Here is a 20,183-nt window from a genome sequence, read left to right as displayed (position 1 = left end):
TATGTTATAAAGAATACTGGAATCCATTGTAATAATGATTTAGAGAGGGAAATATTAATGCAATTATGAATATTATTGATTGTATGTGTTTAGTATCAGCTAAAGATTTGATAAAAACGCAAACTAAAACAAAATATAACAAGTTATTGACATAGTTAAAATTTTTGCTCCTTTCACACAGTTTTCTTTTTTTTTTTGTTAGGTTTCTGATCCAATTATATTGATAATGTCTGTGAAGGGTAAAAAATCAGTCAATAAGAAGGTAGAGGATACCTCCTTGGAACCAATTGAAGTTAAAAATGGTCCTGTGAGACCTTATTTGGGTATCAAGATAACAGATGAATTTGTAAATAGTCGTATTTCCAATACTCTTTTCGATAAATTATACCTTATTGTTTTGGTGATAGTTGGTTCTGCCGTCAGATCACACAGCCTGACTGCACCAAATAATGTCATTGATAAAGAAAGCATTGTTGGTGGTATCATCTCTAATTATATTAATCGTGAATTTTTCATTGGGACTACCCCACCAATGGCCAATTTGTTCTACTTTTTAGTTTCATTCTTTAATGGATTTGATGGTCAATTCAATTTTCAACCAGTTGGTTATCCATATCCAAACAAAGTCCCATATGCTACCTTTAGATTATTTTCTTCTATATTAGGTTTATTGACTGTGGTTTTGTTCTATTCCACTTTACGCCTCACTGGTGTTAAAAGGTTTGTTGCCTTTGCAATCTCTTTAGCTTTGGTCTTTGAAAATGGTTATGTGACAATTTCTCGTTACATCTTTAATGAATCTCCATATCTTTTCTTCATTGCATTGGCTATCTACCTTTTCAAAAGATCTCAGTTATATTCAATGGGATCTTGCAAATCGTACATTTCTCTGCTTGGTTCTGCCATTGCCCTAGGCTGCACTATTTCTACTAAATGGGTTGGTGCTTTTGTTATTATCTGGGTTGGTATCAGTTTAGTTTTAAAATTCATCTTAAACATTGGTGATCTATCTAAACCTGTCTGTTCATCTATAAAACATACTACGATAAAAGGTTTATTATGCTTAATTATTCCAACTTTTGTTTACGTGTTATCATTTTACACTCATTTCCAATTAACTACTCATATTAGTAAGGATGCAGAGATTTTATCCTCAGAATACAGATATGAATTGATTGGTAATAATATCCCAGAAAACATTAAAGCTCCTGTTGGTCTTGGTTCCAGAGTTACTATTCGTCATGCTGGCACATATGGTGGTTATTTGCATTCTCATGATATCTTTTACACCGCTGGTTCCAAACAACAAGAAATTACTTTATATCCATACGAAGATCCTAAAAATGAATGGTACCTTGAGTTATATTCTGAATCAGGTAAACCAATCACCAATTTTACCGAACTGGTTGATGGTACCAAGATTAGATTGAATCATAAAACCCATTGTAGATTACATTCACATGACCACAAACCTCCAGTCTCTGAAAACAGTGATTGGCAAAAGGAAGTATCATGTTACGGTTACGAAGGTTTTGAAGGTGATGGTAACGATGATTGGATCATTGAAATTGACAAGGATAAGTCTGTAGAAGGTGCCAGAGAGGCCGTTAAAGCCATTAATACTAAATTTAGATTGAGACACGCTATGACAGGTTGCTACCTTTTCTCTCACGATACTCGTTTACCAGCTTCCAGTTACAATCAACAAGAAGTTACATGTGCTACTCAAGGGATCAAAGCTTTAACTCTATGGTACATTGAAAGTAATGACCATGACTTCTTGCCAGATGATACTGAAAGGGTCTCATATCCAAGATTATCCTTCTTACAAAAATTTGTTGAGATTCATAAAAATATTGTCTACGTCAGTAAGAAAAAAGATATTCCAAATTCCTATAATTCAAACCCATTATCCTGGCCATTTATGTCACGTGGTGTAGAATTAGCCTATCACAATTTTGAAAATGTCTATTTCATTGGTAATGCAATCATGTGGTTTGCAGTCACTTTATTTATCATAATCTTTGGTCTTGGCTTTGCATGTGAGTTAATTGCATGGCAAACTGGTAAACCTATCTTCCAAACAACTTATATTATCGACTTCCACATCCAAACAGTTGAATATTTACTAGGTTATGCTATCTATATGGCACCATACATTCTTTTGGGTGGGAATTATTTTATCTATGAATATCTTCCTGCTTATTACTTTGGTGCTCTGGCGTTAGGTCATGGTTTTGATGCATTATTTGTTATCCCATCCAACAAGATTATCAAACAAGCTGCTTATGCAGTTATTACCTTGTTTGTTATCGGCAACATTTATTTCTTCCAAAACCGTAAGACTTTGGCTTATGGTTCAATGTGGTCACATGACTCTTGTGAAGCTTCTAAATGGTTATCCAGTTGGGATTATGATTGTAATGGATACACCTTAAGTGTAGATCAGTACCAAGCACAAAAGTCTCAAAGAGTTAAGACTGACGATGTTGCCAGTTTCAGTTACGGTTTTCCAGCTCCTACTTCTGAAGCTGAAATGATCCAAGATTCTATAGTAGATAAAATGATTAATGAAGCAGAAAGTGAAGCTGTGTTTGTTGATTCAAACGGAAATAAACTTGATCCAGAGGAAGTTAAGAGAATGGTTAAGGAAGAAGGTGCCATTTTAAAGAAGAGCACAATAAATGAATAAACTGAATGAACTATAATCATCATGGTATCTATGTATAGTTAATATAAATTGGTCACTGATGATAACAAGATACTTGTTTAATCTCTATTGAGTTTAACTTTGATTATAGGTGCGATTTTTCTTATTTATTTTATTGTTTATTAATTTTGAATATTATTGTGAAATAGCATAGATCCATCTTTGAAAAAAATGTATTTTCTTAAATAGTTTTTCTATATATGATTATATAACTGTTTCAAAACAAATCTATTATATCATTTGGTCTATCATTGTTTGAAATCTCCAACCATAGAGACCATAAGCGATTAAAGATACGTTGGTACATGTGTTCACAAGTATCTATGCATTGGTAATATGAAAGTGATTGAATTTTACCAGTTGCTAGCAGAAAAATTTTTTGAAATTCTGCGGTAGAGAAAAAAAATAAAATATAGCTTGAACTGAAAAATAAAGACTAAAGAAGACAAAAGTGCAACCAACGATGACACTTTATTAATGATAGTTTATATCACTACTTAAACCAACAGTATTGAATAATTTCATTTTACCAAAAAATAGTCAAACTGAGTTTTCTTAATCAAATTTGATTAAGGAATCGAAGTGATCAGATTAAATTTGGTTTAAAAATATCATATTTCAATATTCTGAATTTTTCTCATTATCTCTTTTGATATACACATACATACATCTACATAATGACTAATGATGGTTGTATTGATCAAGATGCTTTTTTGAAAAAAGCTGAAGAATATTTTAAAGAAGCTAATAAGAAAGCAATTGCTGTACGTTTTACAATGAAAAGATATATTAAACCAGATCTTGTTGATGGCAATCCAGAATATAATACCGATGAATCACCTAAGTATGATATTTCAAAGGAATCAGGAATTAAAGTAAATGATACTATCTCTCAAAACACATATAATATACTTGTTAGAATATCTTATGGTGTTAAACTCAACAAACATAAATGTTCTACAATTGTACCTGTGGATAGTTTTGATAAATTTTGGTTAAATTACTCTGCAGTAACTAAAAATAATATGGATGGTCTTATCAAAAAGAAGAAAAAGAAAGTTGGTAAATCAGTAAGCAAGAATAAAATTAAAAAAGGCCAATAAGTCGATTTTTTTATATAAAAGAAAAGCAATGAATAATGATCGTTTCAATTAGATGATTTTTCCAAATGCACATTTAACTTTATTATGTATTCTCATTTAAACATATATATATATATATATATATATATATATATATATATAACAAAAAATATATTTCCGATATCCACAAAATTTGTATTATATTGTTTACTATCAATTGATTCTTTATATAGATTCAACAATAATGTTACCCGATGGATATATTCCAGGCTCATTCCCAATGAGTGTTGATGGAACAAGTTCCTTCCTTGGAACAGGTATGATCAGTTTAAACTTATATTGATGTTGATATCCATTTGGTGGATTGTCTCCATATTCATAACGATCTCCTGACTCCATAATATTATTTTGTGTCAATTCAACAAACGCATAGATTTCCTCGATAGGTAATGTTGGATCAAAATTTCTTACTATTCTAGAACTATTATTATGAAAATTATTCATTTTAATGGCTATTCTACTTATATCTTGTGCTTGTGATCTAGTAGGTTCCGGATGTAATTGACTTTTTCTCCACAATAACCACTGCCTCTTTAATAATTCTTGATCTCTTTGTTCTTGCTCTCTACGAAGTGCCTCATTTCGTTGGCGTTCTCTTGCTTGATCATGTAAAAGTGACTGTCTGAATCTCTCATCTTGTTGTTGCCTGATTAGTCTATCTCTTTCTATGTTTTGTCTTTGTTCAATCATCTGCAATAGATCAGGATATTTTTGAACAAGCACAGACTCTAAATCTCGTGGATTAAACTCTTCAATAGGACCATTAAAATTGAATATAATCTCTGCAGTTTCATTACTTCTCCTAGACAATATACCGAAATAAGGGAATTTACGTACCTTTAAAGCATTGGATACTTGCAACCCTTCCGATGTAGTGACATCACCAAACCAAAGTAACATCTGATAACTTTTAATACAATTAATAACTCTTGGAGAACAAAGGATATGCTTCACATAACTCATCTTATCACAGAGTAATGGATTATGTAGATATATTAAACCGAATTTACATTCAGATGAGCAATTCTCTAATAACGCTAGGTAACTGTTTTGGATCAATTGAGCTGGAATCACAGATGTCTCGGAATTATATACTGAGCCAAATGTGTAATTTGATGATCCTAAATGTAAATCATTATGAACATCTTCATTTGAAATTTGGTCTAATAAAACTTTCATATTTGTATTATAATCATAATATTGTCTATGACAATGAGCATAAAGTTTATTAAAATTTAGAATCGGTTTCAACAATGAAAGAATCGTCAATATAATCGTAACCAAATAATAAAGAATGTACAAAGGAATTTGTAAAACTATTCTTAGAAAACTTGTTGTACTATTATTTGCAGGTGGAACATCCTGTGACTGAGTGGTGTTATTGTTACTTGAATTAGATACGTTTATTGTGGGAAAACCACCAGGTATTGAATTCAAAAGTTCTTCTTCGTCACCTCTTTGTCTATTTAATCTAAATATATTCATACTGCAAAAAAAAATATGAGTATTAAAAGCAGTCTTATAGTGATAGATTAAGAAGTATTCTCTCCTTATTTTCTTTTAATGATCTTTGTATTAATATTAGGGGATAAGAATGATACTTCGATATGATATGGCTTGTCTGTTTTAACGTATCAATTAATCTTTGAAACAGCAAAATAAGAGTCTTCTATTCATCCTCTGAATCTCAACATTATTCTCTTACTATTTTGTGTCTTCATCCTTCTTTTTACTACTCTGGATTCCTTGTATGTTATTTAGTTTTATCGCTTTCTTGAACAAGTTGAATATATTTTTTCTTGCTTTTTAGCTACAATTGCATAGATAGAAAAATTCAAAAAAGTACAAGAATGTCATCTTAATGCATAGTAGGTAAATGAATGTATTACAACGAAATGATTAGCATGACACAGGTGATTCAATGGTCTACACACATTCATATTTTTTACATATTTGCCTGTTTATTATGTATTGTAATTTCGACATGCATTGTTTGATTGAACTAATCAAAATAGTAACTACATATACATATTAATATAGGATTATACTAAACTTCTATAAAGGTGTATTGAAATGTTTTACAAAATTCAATAAATCTGTATTAGGAATACCATATACAGGATTAATTGAATTCAAATTAGATAAGGGATAAGATAGGGAATTGTTCTGTTTAGATCTGATTAAGATAGTTGATATATTGTTTGTTATATTGTCTTCTTGTAAAGAATATTCACTTTCACTTATGGATAAACCTAGTAACACATAATTTGTATGATAAAAATCAGGGCTTTTTCCAGGTTTATCGATAAGTCCACCACCTTGTTCATTTTGACAACATTGACATATGTATTCATGTAATGCATTTTGATCAATACAACATCCATAACCGGCTGCTTCTATCATGGCGGCAGTACCACCGATCCAAAAACTGTAACATCCATCAACTAATTTATTCGACCTCCCATTTAAGCCACGCTCTTCAAAACACTGTCGAGAACTACACCACTGTATCAATGCTTCAACATTAATCTTATCTAATTGTTTTAGTATCATCAGACTGGCTACAGCACAAAATGTGTACCCGCCATGTGCTTCATCTACCTGTGGTGTTGCACCAAATCCGCCTTCATAAGTTTGACAATTAATAAGATATTCTAATACACCATCACATAACTGTGGTGTTAAAACATTTAGCATAGAGGCTACACTCAATGCACAATATACACCTCTTGTGTCACTTTCACCAACTTCTAAATATGTTTTAAATCCACCATCAGCTTGTTTTAGCTTTAATAACCATTCATAGATTGCTTTTCTGTTAATCTTGTCCCAACAGCCTTCAATATTATTACATAGTGATAGTGCATTGATGGCAGCGTAGGTACCTGCTATATGAGGAATTTGTCCAATACCACCACCGAAAGGACCACCTTCTGGTGATATTTCCAACAATTTTCTAGCAACCCTTCTCTGAAAATCTTCAGATAATGATTCTCGTGACAAAACTTTCAGAGAATTGGCAATCCAATATAGCATCCAGGGTTGTGATGCATCCAGAGCTATTAAATTTGGAGGGAACTGTGTAGTAAATGCAAAATAAAGGTAGTTTAAATGAGAATCCTTCAACAAAAGTTTAGGCTCCTTCATTAACAGTTCTATGCATGATTCAATTACTTCTTGACGATCAAGTATGGTTTCTGTTTCAATTTCTTTCATGATTTCTTCAATAGAATGTAAACTTTCTTGTTCTGGTAATGACTTGTATTCTTCTTCATCTTCATTGAGGACTCTTTCTATAACTTCTCGTTTCTTTCCAAGTAGTTTAGCTATGCTATTTTGAATTTTAGTCATATTATTTCTATAATATATATATATATATATATGGGTGTGTGTGTGTGTATTTATGTGACGAGATTTTTAAAAGTTAAACTTGAAATGTATCAGCATGAAACAAAGTCTTCTTTCAATCACCTATTGTTTTTTATTTGAACAGGTTACAATCAATGTATTAAGAGATAGAAGAGTGTGCTATAGGCAACTTAAACTGCAAGGTTAGAGAGAAGAGTTTGTTGACCTTTGTAGAAATCAAATCCCCAGTTTTTACCGAAAGTGGTAAATTACACGATGTGCTAAACATGAGATTAAATCTTTTCAAACAACATTAGACAGCAATTATCCATCAGTCTATTACAGACACAACTATTAGTCTCCAGCATTCCAATTAATGGCATGTTTTAACTTTTTTTGAAAGATTTGGAGAAGCATGTAAAGCGATAAAAGATGAATATATAATAGTATATAATACGTCAACCATTTCATCGCAAGAGAGAGAAAAAGTGTAGGTAGGAGAGATGTTCTTTAAATTTACAAAAAAAAAGACAATTAATGTTGAAAAAGACAAGGAAAACGATGAAGAATTTACTGATTTTGATAATATGAATTACTTTAACTGGATTTATCATCTTATAAAGATGTCTCCATCTGATTTGTTGTTATTTTATAATGAAAAAGTGGAATTGGTGGATTGGGATAGGAAGGCTAGGACACTGGCACAACCATTGGGCCATGGGTTAACTATTTTAACATTCATCGTAAGATTTCTTCAAGACAATTTGATAAAACCTAATTATATGAATATATATGATACTTATACTGTAGAGACATTATTCGATTTTACCAAGTCAGACACTTTAAGGAAATATAATCTATTACCACAGGTCTCCAGTATTAACAATGACTATAACATGAATAATAGTGATAAGTCAGGAAATCAGTTTTATATTAAATTAGAAAAGTATAAATCCAACAATAATTGGTACTATAATAGTTTAAAGTGCCTTGATTATTTCCTTTTCTTATTACTTATTTTCATTGTCATTATAAACATATTCATAAGTATTTATTTTTTATTGGGACATTATAGATATTATTCCCTATTTTACACTCCAAAAGTATCCACTAATTCGCCAGATGTTCTTAGAAGACCTTTAAAGACTTTAATTGATAATGAGAACAAATTTTCACCCAAAATAACACCTCTTAGTATGGTCAAAAATTGCATCATTAAAATATTCAACAGAAAATATAGAGCCAAAAATTCAACTGATTCATTATCAGATAAAGATTACTATTATGAGATTAGGAAATGGGTTCCTACCAAATTTATCACCAACCTTTTCATGACCTTTTCACCCATTTCTTTGATTTTTATTTGTCTTTCACCAGTATCATTTTCTACACTATTTGCTATTTTGATAAACCAATATTTGTTTCAATTGATTTTAAATAAATATCAGAATAGGAATAAAGTTGATACAATCCTATTTAGTGCTGTTTTAGATGAATATTATATGAAAAGAGTTAAACCAGTGGTATCAAAGAAGTATCAAGATGTTCAAATCGATGCTACACCAAATGGTTCTGGCTTTATTAAATTTTATCCATTTTCTGTAGTAAGAAATAATGACATATTCAAAACTCACACATTGACTGGTGATTTAATACGGGAACGATATAATAAAAATATAAACGAATTTGAAGAAATTAAAGATAATATAAGAGGTCATAATGTGGTAACATATAAACCTGTGAATTTACAAAATGCACATTGAGGTCTAAATCAAAGTAAAAAAAACATTTATATATAAGAGTGGGAAAAAAATAAAGAAACTTCTTTGTACTTTTTTAAAATATAGTAGACTTAACAAAAGGTAGATCATTTTTGCACATATCGTATTCGATACTTGATGGAAAGAGAGCAGGACATTTATAGTTTTTCTCTTTTAATTTGAAAAATACAAGAGTCTGGTAATATTAGTATCACAATTTAGTGTCCAACATAATATATATCTTTTTTCAGACTTTCGTTTTAGATATTTGATATTTAATTTGTCAGTTGTATAAAAGGTACATCAGTTATTTTATCATTTGTATATGGATAATATGGTGTCAAGGAGTTCCTTCTATCTTCTTTATAATCAGAATCTATCTTTTTTAGAAAGAGTTTAGATACACATAGCTAAATAACTAACTCTTTATTCTTTGTTATTTTTTGTAGAGTATAGTTTATATTGTTCCCTCATCTTGACATATCCTAAATGTATTTTCCCTAAGAAATGATCGGCTAACCTTCTATCTGTGTCTAATCTAGATAAATACGCACCACAAACTTCACATACTTGTAATTTTTGTTGTGCACTTTGACCTATATTTTCTGTAATAAATTTAATCTTTTTGGCTATGACAACTCTTCTCTCTTGCAACTTTTCTAATTCTACAGATCGTCTCATTGCTCTAGACACTTGATTATGTTTTATCAGAATATTTATTTCTTGCATCATTAATCCAATTCTCTTGTCGATGACATCAATTTCCTTAGTAATGCTTTGAATCTTAGCTCTTTCTTCTGGGGTATGCTCTAATTTCTTTAACGCAATTTTAATCTGTCCATTACATTCGTTAATAATTTTGGATAAAATAATAAAATATTCTCTTTCAAACTCAGGGAACTTTTTACCATTTTTTTTCTCCTTTTCATATTGTAGTTTATATCTAGCCAAATGTAGCTGTGGACATCTACCTAAACTTTGCTTTGTGCCTTGAAACAAGTCATAGGGACAATCACCGACCAGATATGCTTTACATATTTTGGGGTCGTACAAACCTAGATCTTCCCTGTTATTTTGATATCGGCTTTTGTAACTATTGCTATGATATTTACTCTGTTGGGATTCTTTACCCATTAACTGTTCTAATAATTTCTTTTGCTCTGCAGCTGGTGTTGACATCTTTTAACTCGATAATGTTATCAAGTGAAGAAAAGTAAAGGAATCAATAATAGGAAGAAATAGAAGAAGAAGTTAATCTAAACGAAGTTATTTCTAATTATATATCTGTAGTATTTTGGTGAATGGTTGAATATCTCTATCAGAATGAATAATATAGCTTCTGTCGCTGTGAAAACAAAAAAAATTAAAGCATCAGCCTGATTAACGTATGTTTTCTGTTTCCTTTCCTTTTCACATGATCAAAATTTGGTGACAGAAAATTGAAAAACAACAGATATAATGTTCAATTAAAACAAAGATGACACAAAAATACGGGAATAACAAGTTATATTTATCTAAGACAATTTAGAAATATGTATATTAAACAAGGATTGTAACATTTGAGAAATCAAAGGCAGCATGGCAATATATCAATTGGTTTCAATAATATAAAAGATTATGTTTTTAAAATATTCTACATCAATAATGCAATGGATCTTAGATAAAGGTGATTTAGGATTTGAATTAACTAAAAATTTTTCAGGAAATGTTTTAGTGTTGGGTGGAGATCTACTAAACGATAATAATTTACAATTATGTGATATGATATTAAGTCATTCGCCAGAATGTCATGTTTACTATCTCAATGTATCCAAGGTTGATATACAGCATAAAGTATGGTCCAATTCAAATATTCATTATGTGTATTGCGATCTATATCATAGAAATGGGTTCACTGACTCAATAAACTATTTAAATAGAAGGAACTTTCGTAATTATCGCGCAAAGATGATTATATTTGATATATTTATAAATTTAACTCAATATATACAAAGCGAATCTGAAAATATGTTTTTAAATGTTGTAAATTTCGAAAATACTTTCAATAAATGCATTATCAATCCGATGAAAGCTATGAAATATACATTACATGCAGAGTCACCATATATAGTAAATTTGTCAATAAGTGATCAACTCAGTTCCGATAGTAGTGAATTTGTTAAATTATATAATAATATAGATCAATCAATTTGTGGGAATTCTATCAACCAGTTTCATGACTCACTGAGTTCGGAAATCGGCGGAAAATGTCTTTTAATATTGCTCCCACCAGAAATAATATCAAGACAAGTATTGAGTGATACAATAAATGACAATATCATGAAATGTTTGAAACGCGGATATAATGGCGAATATAATATTTCTAGTTCAATAAATATACAATCCATTGTAGAGCAAACAAGAAGGATTCTTTACGATTGGACATGAGTAAATTTATCTATTGTGTATAACATATCAGGCAATTCTTTAATTGGTACATTAAACCATTCAATATGTTTTCTTGTATTACTATTTTTATTACTATTTGTTGAACACCCTAGACAGTGAATTATGCCGCGACCGTATTTTTTCCAAAAGTATTGATGTAAAAATGATTCAATTTCATTCAATGATAATTTACTTGTTTTACAAACATAAAAGCCACCATTTTTATAAGTAGAAAAATTGTTTGTAGTAAGTTGTGGAATTTCATGAAGATGATTGTGATGATAATTTTCCTTGATTGATAGTTGTTGAAACAATTTACTTAATGAGATAAATTTAAACGATTTATTATTATTGTTATTACGGTTGTTGTTGCTGTTGTTAGAATTAAAATTAGCATTGTTAGAAGTATATCTTTGAATTAAAAAAGACACTCTTTCTGGGGTTAAGTTAGTAACAGGATGATGACAATGGGATTCCCATTCTTTTAATCGTATTTGTACATCATTTTTGGACGTCATTCCAATTTTGCATAAAATGTACCCTTTACTGTGATCATACAGGGTTAATTTACTAACATTACCATTTGATACTATTGAATTGTCAACTTTTAACCAATTTAACTTAGTTTTCTGGTTGTGATTAACCAATGAGTCATATAATAATCTATATGTATAAATATAAATATATCCATCTTTTTTATTTGATATGTTAGCTGAGGAGGAAATCAATTTAGTTGGATCTTGATATTCATGAAATCTACAATATTTAACCTTTGGGTCGTGGATTAGTATCTTACATTGTGTATTAGATTTAGTGATGCCTAAGACATCTATGAGAGGTCATTGTTAATGTAAGTTTTTTTTGATGTCGTTGCTACAAACAATATATCTTCAAATATAACGCAAAGAAACAAAAAAAAAATAAAAAAAAAAAAGCATGTGCATTGGTATGAACTAAAAACTAAAAACACAAGTATAAGTTCTTTATAGATTGTTGTGTGCATAGGAAATTAACTATCTATCTTTTTCTTTTTCTTTTTCTTCTTTATATTTGCACTACCACATTGAAAATTTGATGAAACTAAAAAAAAAAAAAATACGGAAAAAGAAGGGATTTGGATCACAATCTAGAATTGCCTATTTAAGTAAAGCAAGATAAAAAGATAAGATAAGATAAGGGAAAAAGAATATCTTTAATCAGATATCCCTTTATTGAAATTTTAGCATCTGTCAATATTTAATGGTTAAATAATATACTTGTGAGATGATGTATAAAAAATAATGTCCACAAAACCTTTTTTTTTTTTGGGAATAATTATTGCTGTTGCTGTCTTTTGCTACACTATCTCCCCTTATTTCAATTGTTGTTATCATCATGATCCACATAAAAGGAATCTACTTAATCAAACTTATCCCATTTTAATATATATATATATATATATATATTATATAAGGTTGAGGGAGAAAAAAAAGATAGAATGTAAAAGGTTTTTTTTTTTGTTAAATTCAAATTTTATAATAATATGGTGGAGAGAGAGAGAAAGAAAAGGGAAAAACAAAATGTTGGTTAGAGAAGAACAAATTGATAGTATCACAAGATATGGCAAGAACCCATTACATATATTCATATGGACTCCATTTATTGAAAATTATCCAAGGGCACAATTCCCAGGTATAATATTATTTAGTGAAATATATCAAGTAACAGAGACAGTACGTAGATTAGCCAAAAGGATTGCCTCAAATGGGTATATAGTCATGTCACCTTCATTGTTCCATAACTTTGTTGGTTCTGAACCGTTGCCATTCAATAACCAAGGCAAGGAGGATGGTAACGATTATAAGATACAGAAACCATTGGATTCATACGACGAAGACATTGATATATGTTGTAAAAAGTTGTACGAAATGGCGAATTTCGATGGACGTGGGATCGGTGCTACAGGGATGTGTCTTGGAGGCCATTTAGCGTTTAGATCATTATTGAATGAGAGTGTGTGTTGTGCCACCTGTTTTTCTCCAACAGATATAGATTCGAAGACTCTTGGGTTTGGAATGAATGATAATACTCTATCGAGAATAACAAAAGAAGTGGGGCCAAGTAAAGAACTTTTGTTGATATTTGGTACAGAGAGTACCAAGATTGGTTCGAAGGGTAGAGAGCTGATACGCGACAATTTGAGATCAAATGGGATAAATTTTAGTATTTTGGAGTTAATGGATACAGACACAAATTTTATTAGTGATGAAAGGGATAACGATAAATTCAATCCTACTCTATCTGAATGTTGTTTTTCCTTGATGTTTGAGCAATTTAATAGACGATTAAAAACGTCTCTTGGGTGTTACACTACCACAAATGAGGAAAAGTGAATTATCAAAAAGAAATTGTAAGTGCCTAAACTGTCAAAATCTAAGAGCAACCCAAAAATTAGAAATTGTTTTTTTTATTTTTCAAGCAAGATCAAGGCAATTGAACTCAAGAGAATCTTAGAAGTTTCTTTCTAACGAACATCTCTTCCACCTGCGTTTGTTGGTTGATATCTTTATTTCACTATACCCTAATTTAGAACATCTTTCATTTTAACTGCGTCTACTAAAAAACCAAAGATCATGGAAAAAAAAATGAAAAAGAGAAGAACATAATGTATGAAGATAAATATGTAAATAACGACAGGAAAACTGGATTTTTTTTATTTTTTTATTTATCTATTTAATTTTTTCTTGGTGTTCTCTTTGCTGTTCCGGTAAAACCGTTGCTCCCTTTAGATTTATACAATAAAATAAAATAAAATTAAAAAAAAAAAAGAAAAAGAAAAAGAAAAAGAAAAAGAAAAAAAGAGGGGAGGAGGGAGTTGAGATGAGAAGAAAAGCGGAAAATAATTCTTATCTCCATGGAAATTGTTTTTTTCTTTTTTTTTTTTCGTTATATAGTCCATTTGATTGGATGGAATTCTTCTAGGAAATTGCTCCTTCTTTTTTTCTTTTTTTTTTTTATTTTTTTTTCATTATTTTTCTTTCTTGTTATATAGGGTTTTCATGTCCCAGCTTGCTTTTGTTTTTTTTTTAGGATAACTGTTGTATCGTTGCCCTAAGGAATTTCCACATCTCTTTCTAGAAATTATAGGGTTAATTAATTAGTCTTTTTTTTTTTTTAATTTTTTTAATTTTTTTGATTTTTTATTTTTTTACTTCTGGGCAGGTAATAAAAAAGAAGGTAGAAGCAAGGAAAATACCAACAAGAAACATTATAATTTTTAGAAGAATCCAAAGTTTATCATTCTAAATGATTCAGATTTCTTCACTTACTATTATTATTACTACTAGCTATTTATTATTTGATCTGAAATTTTGCTTTACGTAAAAACAGATTTTCTAGATATTGTATATATAATATAATATAATATAACATAATATCATATCACATCATATTGTTTGTTTGTTTGTTTGTTTGTATTTTTTTTTTGTATTTTTATATGTGACTTTCTATTGGTCAAAGTTCCAATTGAAGTTTATATAATCTGTTTATGAGTGTCTGGTGGCAGATTCAAAAACATCGGACATTTTCAACTGGAGATAACGAAAACAAAAACAATAAATTAAAATAATAAAAAAAATAAAAAAAAAAAACGCATTTGCCTTGTAAGGTTCTATCAATTTTCAAGTAGGCAATGTTTTCTTTAATTCTTTGTTCTTTTTTCTTTTTTTTCTTAATCAAAGCTTTCCTATATCTCAAACTAATAAATACTTCTCTTGTCCTTGGTTTGCTTTCCTTTGTATTTATATATAGTAATCTTTGCTTTTCTTTCTAAAGAGAGAAAAAAAAAAAGGAATATTCTTAATATTCTTATTCTTTTTTTTTTTTTCTCTTTTGGTTTACCATACTGTGGCTTTGTGACTTGACTAAGTACAGTTGATGCATATATCGCACTACTTTGATTTTAAACTAAGCTGAGCTCGATTACAATAATCTCTAATATAGATAAAGAAAAGAAAAAAAAAATAAAATAGTAATGAATATGGGTAGTAGGTCATTATCTTTAATGACTTCCGTTTCAAAGAGTCAATCTTCCGTTTTACAAAGAACTTTGATCTCTTCCATTGTCAAACAACAACGTTGTCTTTCAACTATCAAGAATACTTCCAAATTCACATCATCTAATTTCAAAACTTTATATACTGATACTAGTACTAATAGACATTTCCACAGAATTGTTCCTCTTTTACAACAGCAATCTTCTACCCCTTCAAAACCAAAGTCTAAATTACGTTCCTTTGGTAAGTTTGTCTCAAGATTCGCTTTATATTCGGCTTTGACTATCGCCAGTTATTTTTCCTATAGTTTATATAAGGAATTGCATCCAAATGAACAAGAACCACAATCCCCAACCTTTGCTGATGGTTCTCCCCGTAAGACTTTGGTTATTTTAGGTACCGGTTGGGGTGCCGTCTCTCTTTTGCAAGAATTAGACACTTCCTTATATAACGTTGTCATAGTATCCCCAAGAAACTACTTCCTTTTCACACCATTGTTACCTTCTACCCCAGTCGGCACTGTCAATTTGAAATCTATCGTTGAACCTATTAGATCCATCACTAGAAGGTCTAAGGGTGAGGTCATCTATTATGAAGCCTATGCTACTGATGTCGATCTAGCTAATAAGACCTTGACTATCAAACCTGTATCTTCTGACTTCCAAAATAAACGCTGTCCAGCCGAACAAACTTTAAAAACTTTAAAATATGATTATCTGGTTATGAGTATCGGTGCTACCTCCACTACATTCAATATCCCAGGTGTTACCGAAAATGCTATCTTTATGAAAGAAGTCTCAGATTCTGAAAGAGCTAGAGCTAAGATCATGAATACCATTGAAAAGGCCTCATTTTTACCCCGTGGTGATCCGGAGAGAGCTAAATTACTAAACTTCTTGGTCGTCGGTGGTGGTCCAACTGGTGTCGAATTTGTCGCTGAGTTGCAAGATTTTATCAAACAAGATTTGACAAAGACTATGCCGGAAATTGCCCAAGATATCAAAGTTTCTTTAATTGAGGGCTTGCCAAATATCTTAAACATGTTTGATAAGAAATTGATCGACTACACTCAAAAATTCTTAATTAATGAAGATGTTGACCTAAAATTAAACACTTTGGTTAAACGCGTCACCCCAGATGCTGTTTATGCATCCTGTAAAGGTGAAGAAGTCGAATATCCATATGGTGTGCTAATCTGGTCTACTGGTATTAAGCCACAGAAACTGACCATGGATATCATGAAAAAATTAGATGTACAAACCGATAGACGTGGTTTGTTGATCGATGACAAGTTAAGATTGTTAGGTGCCGAAGATTCCGTATTTGGTATTGGTGACTGTACTTTCCATCCAGGTTGGGTTCCTACTGCTCAAGTAGCTCATCAAGAAGGTGAATATTTGGCAAAATATTTGAAGAAATTACATGAGATCGATCAGTTGAAATGGAAGATGGAACAACCGGGTTGTCCTGACAAGGAATCGTTAAAAACTAAGATCGAAAAGATTGAATCCAACCTAGTCGATTTCCAATACCATCATAAGGGTACTTTGGCATATATTGGTGATGACAAAGCCATTATCGATTTAAGTATTGCTGGTTCCAAATACAGGTTATCAGGTGGTAATTTTGTTTTCTGGTTCTGGAGATCTGTCTACTTATCCATGTGTATTTCCTTAAGAAATAGAGTCCTTGTTACTGCTGATTGGATTAGAACTTCCGTCTTTGGTAGAGACTCTTCTGTCTGAAACAGAAAACAAATCAATCAAAAAGAATTACCGATAATAATAATAATAATAAAAGAAGATCTGCTTGTAAAAATGGAGAACAAACTCTTTTATATTTCCCTTTTCGATCTGTACTCATAATTTTCATTGATTCTTAGAGAAGAGTAATGGGTTGCAGTTGTTTTTTTTCTGTTTCTTTTTTACGTTATTTTTTTTTTTTTTGAAATATGTTGAATTATGTGTTTTGTATCTTATTGCTTTATTCCTTTCTATTATTTTTTGTGTTTCATTTTGGCCGATTAACTATCTGTACATAAAATTCAATCAATATTCGAATATAATCTGATATATTATTCCCTTAATTTTATGTAATGCATAATTAAAATTAATGTACTGTCATTCCTGCAAATGAATAATTTTTCCTTTTTTATTATCTTTTCGTTTCTTCCATAGTCTTTGACAGCTGCCACGTTGAAATAAGTACACAGTCAAAATATAATCATGCATTTTTTTTTCACTATTTAATACAATTATATATAAGCTTTTGTGGTGGTGAGAACAATATTGATACTGGCATTGTAAATTTAGTTTATATGTTTCTATGATGGAAAATACATCTTTAGCACATTTCTATATGTAGTTTGCTATCACAATTGGTAAGTTAAGGTTATTTTTATAATAATTATTGACATAGAAGAATCGAAATTGTTCTTAATAAATAATGATATTGTTGACAATCAGAACTATTATGTATATATATATATATGTGTGTGTGTGTGTATAAACTACATATAATGGAGTCAAACTTAACAAAACAGTTCAATTGGATAGTATAGATAGTACAGCTTGTAATTATTTGTTTTACGTCTTTTCATATCTTTAATTAAAGACATTGTTAATATTTATTAAAGTTCATTCTATTGCCATATTTATTTTAATAATAAATTTTAATAAATGTAAGTATCAATATTAATATTAATGATAGTGCTGAAAATTTCTAGAACAGTCAATAAAAGTAAAATGGCAATCAAAATGATTGGTAATTTAATGTGTCATTTTCTTAATTACCTGTTTAGTCATAGATCTCGAAATGCAATCATCATTTCTTACGATCTTCTTATATGTTTATGAAATTATTTTTTTTAATTTCTTTTTTTTTTTTTTTTTTTTTGAAAAATTCAGACAAACATGAAAAATAATTAAAAGTTTATAAGATAAACAACATAATGCATAATTGAAGGATCGTCGATTAAGTCTGTGTAGGGCTCGCAAGCATTATCACTATTTCATTGTCTGATTGCCAGGTGAGTAGCATAGTGAATTGTTGTGTGTGGAACTAGTTTAGTGACTCTTTTTTGTACTATCTGGACCAGCTACGTTTAACTAAGCCCTTTCACACATCCTTGGAACGTTATCCTTTGTTTAATTTTTTTTTATTCAGTATTAGGATATCATACAAAATCCTTGGATAGATTAAATAAACAAATTTAAGTATAAAGAAAAGAAAGGATATCATAATCTACTATACTGAATATCATAATGTCCCACGAAGGTGAAGAAGATTTATTAGAATACTCTGATAACGAACAAGAAATCCAAGTTGATGCCAACAATGCTGCAGAAAGTGGTGAAGGGTCTGCTGCTGTTGGCACTACTGGGGAAGAACAAACTTCTAGTACAAATGAAGCTGATAAGAAAGGTTCATATGTAGGTATCCACTCAACTGGTTTCAAGGATTTTTTATTAAAGCCTGAATTATCTAGAGCTATTATTGACTGTGGTTTCGAGCATCCATCTGAAGTCCAACAACATACCATTCCACAATCTATCCATGGTACTGACGTCTTGTGTCAAGCCAAATCTGGTTTGGGTAAGACTGCAGTTTTTGTTTTATCTACCTTACAACAATTAGACCCAGTTCCAGGTGAAGTATCTGTAGTTGTCATTTGTAATGCTAGAGAGTTGGCATATCAAATTCGTAATGAATACTTGAGATTTTCTAAATATATGCCAGATGTTAAGACAGCTGTTTTTTACGGTGGTACTCCAATTAGTAAAGATGCCGAATTATTAAAGAATAAGGATACCGCTCCACACATCGTTGTTGCTACTCCAGGTCGTTTAAAGGCCCTTGTTAGAGACAAATATATAGATTTATCTCATGTTAAAAACTTCGTTATTGATGAATGTGATAAAGTCCTTGAAGAATTGGATATGAGAAGAGATGTTCAGGATATTTTTAGAGCCACACCAAGAGATAAGCAAGTTATGATGTTCTCTGCCACTTTATCTCAAGAGATTAGGCCAATCTGTAGACGTTTCTTACAAAATCCGTTGGAAATCTTTGTTGATGATGAAGCTAAATTGACTTTACATGGTTTACAACAATATTATATAAAATTAGAAGAGCGTGAAAAGAATCGTAAATTGGCTCAATTATTAGATGACTTAGAATTTAACCAAGTTATTATTTTTGTTAAATCTACTGCTAGAGCTAATGAATTGACTAAATTATTAAATGCTTCCAACTTCCCAGCTATCACTGTCCATGGTCATATGAAACAAGAAGAACGTATTGCCCGTTATAAAGCTTTCAAGGATTTTGAGAAACGTATTTGTGTTTCTACCGATGTCTTTGGTAGGGGTATCGACATTGAACGTATTAATTTGGCAATTAACTATGATTTAACCACTGAAGCTGATCAATATTTACATCGTGTTGGTAGAGCTGGTAGATTCGGTACTAAAGGTTTAGCCATTTCATTTGTTTCTTCTCCAGCTGATGAAGAAGTTTTGAGTAAAATTCAAGAACGTTTTGATGTTAAGATTTCTGAATTCCCGGAGGAGGGTATTGACCCATCTACATACTTGAACAACTAAATGTGAAAGTGCTAAAAGTCAAACGATAGTTTTGTTTTATCTATTTATGTTTTTTATTGTTTGTTTTTTAACTATCTCAATATGGCTCTTAGTTCCTCCGCTTTTTTAACTTTTCTTATTATCTGTTCGGAACTATAGTTAGGTCTAGATATTTTCTA

General features: G+C 30.4%; 10 protein-coding genes across 10 annotated transcripts; 6 read left to right on the top strand and 4 right to left on the bottom strand.

Moving 5' to 3' along the window:
• Nucleotides 1-226: 226 nt before the first annotated feature.
• On the top strand, nucleotides 227-2,692 carry PWA37_001305 (uncharacterized protein; the record flags this gene model as incomplete). The annotated part of the gene is made up of 1 exon (XM_064857940.1): nucleotides 227-2,692. One exon carries the CDS (start codon nucleotides 227-229, stop codon nucleotides 2,690-2,692), a length of 2,466 nt encoding a protein of 821 aa, XP_064715300.1.
• A 695-nt stretch (nucleotides 2,693-3,387) lies between these two features.
• Nucleotides 3,388-3,813, top strand: SRP14 (RNA-binding signal recognition particle subunit SRP14; the record flags this gene model as incomplete). Its single annotated transcript, XM_064857939.1, has 1 exon — nucleotides 3,388-3,813. The coding sequence occupies one exon, from the start codon at nucleotides 3,388-3,390 to the stop codon at nucleotides 3,811-3,813; it is 426 nt and encodes a 141-aa protein (XP_064715299.1).
• A 204-nt stretch (nucleotides 3,814-4,017) lies between these two features.
• Nucleotides 4,018-5,337, bottom strand: UBX3 (clathrin-mediated endocytosis regulator UBX3; the record flags this gene model as incomplete). The annotated part of the gene is made up of 1 exon (XM_064857938.1): nucleotides 4,018-5,337. The coding sequence occupies one exon, from the start codon at nucleotides 5,335-5,337 to the stop codon at nucleotides 4,018-4,020; it is 1,320 nt and encodes a 439-aa protein (XP_064715298.1).
• A 570-nt stretch (nucleotides 5,338-5,907) lies between these two features.
• On the bottom strand, nucleotides 5,908-7,203 carry RAM1 (protein farnesyltransferase; the record flags this gene model as incomplete). The annotated part of the gene is made up of 1 exon (XM_064857937.1): nucleotides 5,908-7,203. One exon carries the CDS (start codon nucleotides 7,201-7,203, stop codon nucleotides 5,908-5,910), a length of 1,296 nt encoding a protein of 431 aa, XP_064715297.1.
• Nucleotides 7,204-7,703: 500 nt separating this feature from the next.
• On the top strand, nucleotides 7,704-8,963 carry NUR1 (Nur1p; the record flags this gene model as incomplete). Its single annotated transcript, XM_064857936.1, has 1 exon — nucleotides 7,704-8,963. One exon carries the CDS (start codon nucleotides 7,704-7,706, stop codon nucleotides 8,961-8,963), a length of 1,260 nt encoding a protein of 419 aa, XP_064715296.1.
• A 423-nt stretch (nucleotides 8,964-9,386) lies between these two features.
• LUC7 (Luc7p) lies at nucleotides 9,387-10,139 on the bottom strand (the record flags this gene model as incomplete). The annotated part of the gene is made up of 1 exon (XM_064857935.1): nucleotides 9,387-10,139. One exon carries the CDS (start codon nucleotides 10,137-10,139, stop codon nucleotides 9,387-9,389), a length of 753 nt encoding a protein of 250 aa, XP_064715295.1.
• Nucleotides 10,140-11,371: 1,232 nt separating this feature from the next.
• PWA37_001299 (uncharacterized protein) lies at nucleotides 11,372-11,905 on the bottom strand (the record flags this gene model as incomplete). Its single annotated transcript, XM_064857934.1, has 1 exon — nucleotides 11,372-11,905. The coding sequence occupies one exon, from the start codon at nucleotides 11,903-11,905 to the stop codon at nucleotides 11,372-11,374; it is 534 nt and encodes a 177-aa protein (XP_064715294.1).
• Nucleotides 11,906-12,667: 762 nt separating this feature from the next.
• On the top strand, nucleotides 12,668-13,759 carry PWA37_001298 (carboxymethylenebutenolidase; the record flags this gene model as incomplete). The annotated part of the gene is made up of 1 exon (XM_064857933.1): nucleotides 12,668-13,759. One exon carries the CDS (start codon nucleotides 12,668-12,670, stop codon nucleotides 13,757-13,759), a length of 1,092 nt encoding a protein of 363 aa, XP_064715293.1.
• A 1,640-nt stretch (nucleotides 13,760-15,399) lies between these two features.
• Nucleotides 15,400-17,166, top strand: NDE2 (NADH-ubiquinone reductase (H(+)-translocating) NDE2; the record flags this gene model as incomplete). Its single annotated transcript, XM_064857932.1, has 1 exon — nucleotides 15,400-17,166. One exon carries the CDS (start codon nucleotides 15,400-15,402, stop codon nucleotides 17,164-17,166), a length of 1,767 nt encoding a protein of 588 aa, XP_064715292.1.
• A 1,518-nt stretch (nucleotides 17,167-18,684) lies between these two features.
• Nucleotides 18,685-20,025, top strand: SUB2 (ATP-dependent RNA helicase SUB2; the record flags this gene model as incomplete). The annotated part of the gene is made up of 1 exon (XM_064857931.1): nucleotides 18,685-20,025. One exon carries the CDS (start codon nucleotides 18,685-18,687, stop codon nucleotides 20,023-20,025), a length of 1,341 nt encoding a protein of 446 aa, XP_064715291.1.
• Nucleotides 20,026-20,183: the final 158 nt, after the last annotated feature.

This window comes from Arxiozyma heterogenica (assembly GCF_036370985.1).
Source record: "Arxiozyma heterogenica strain weizmannii chromosome Unknown scaffold_16, whole genome shotgun sequence".
Lineage (NCBI taxonomy): Eukaryota > Fungi > Ascomycota > Saccharomycetes > Saccharomycetales > Saccharomycetaceae > Arxiozyma > Arxiozyma heterogenica.
Note: the sequence above shows the minus strand (reverse complement) of the source record. Positions and strands in the feature narration are given on the sequence as shown.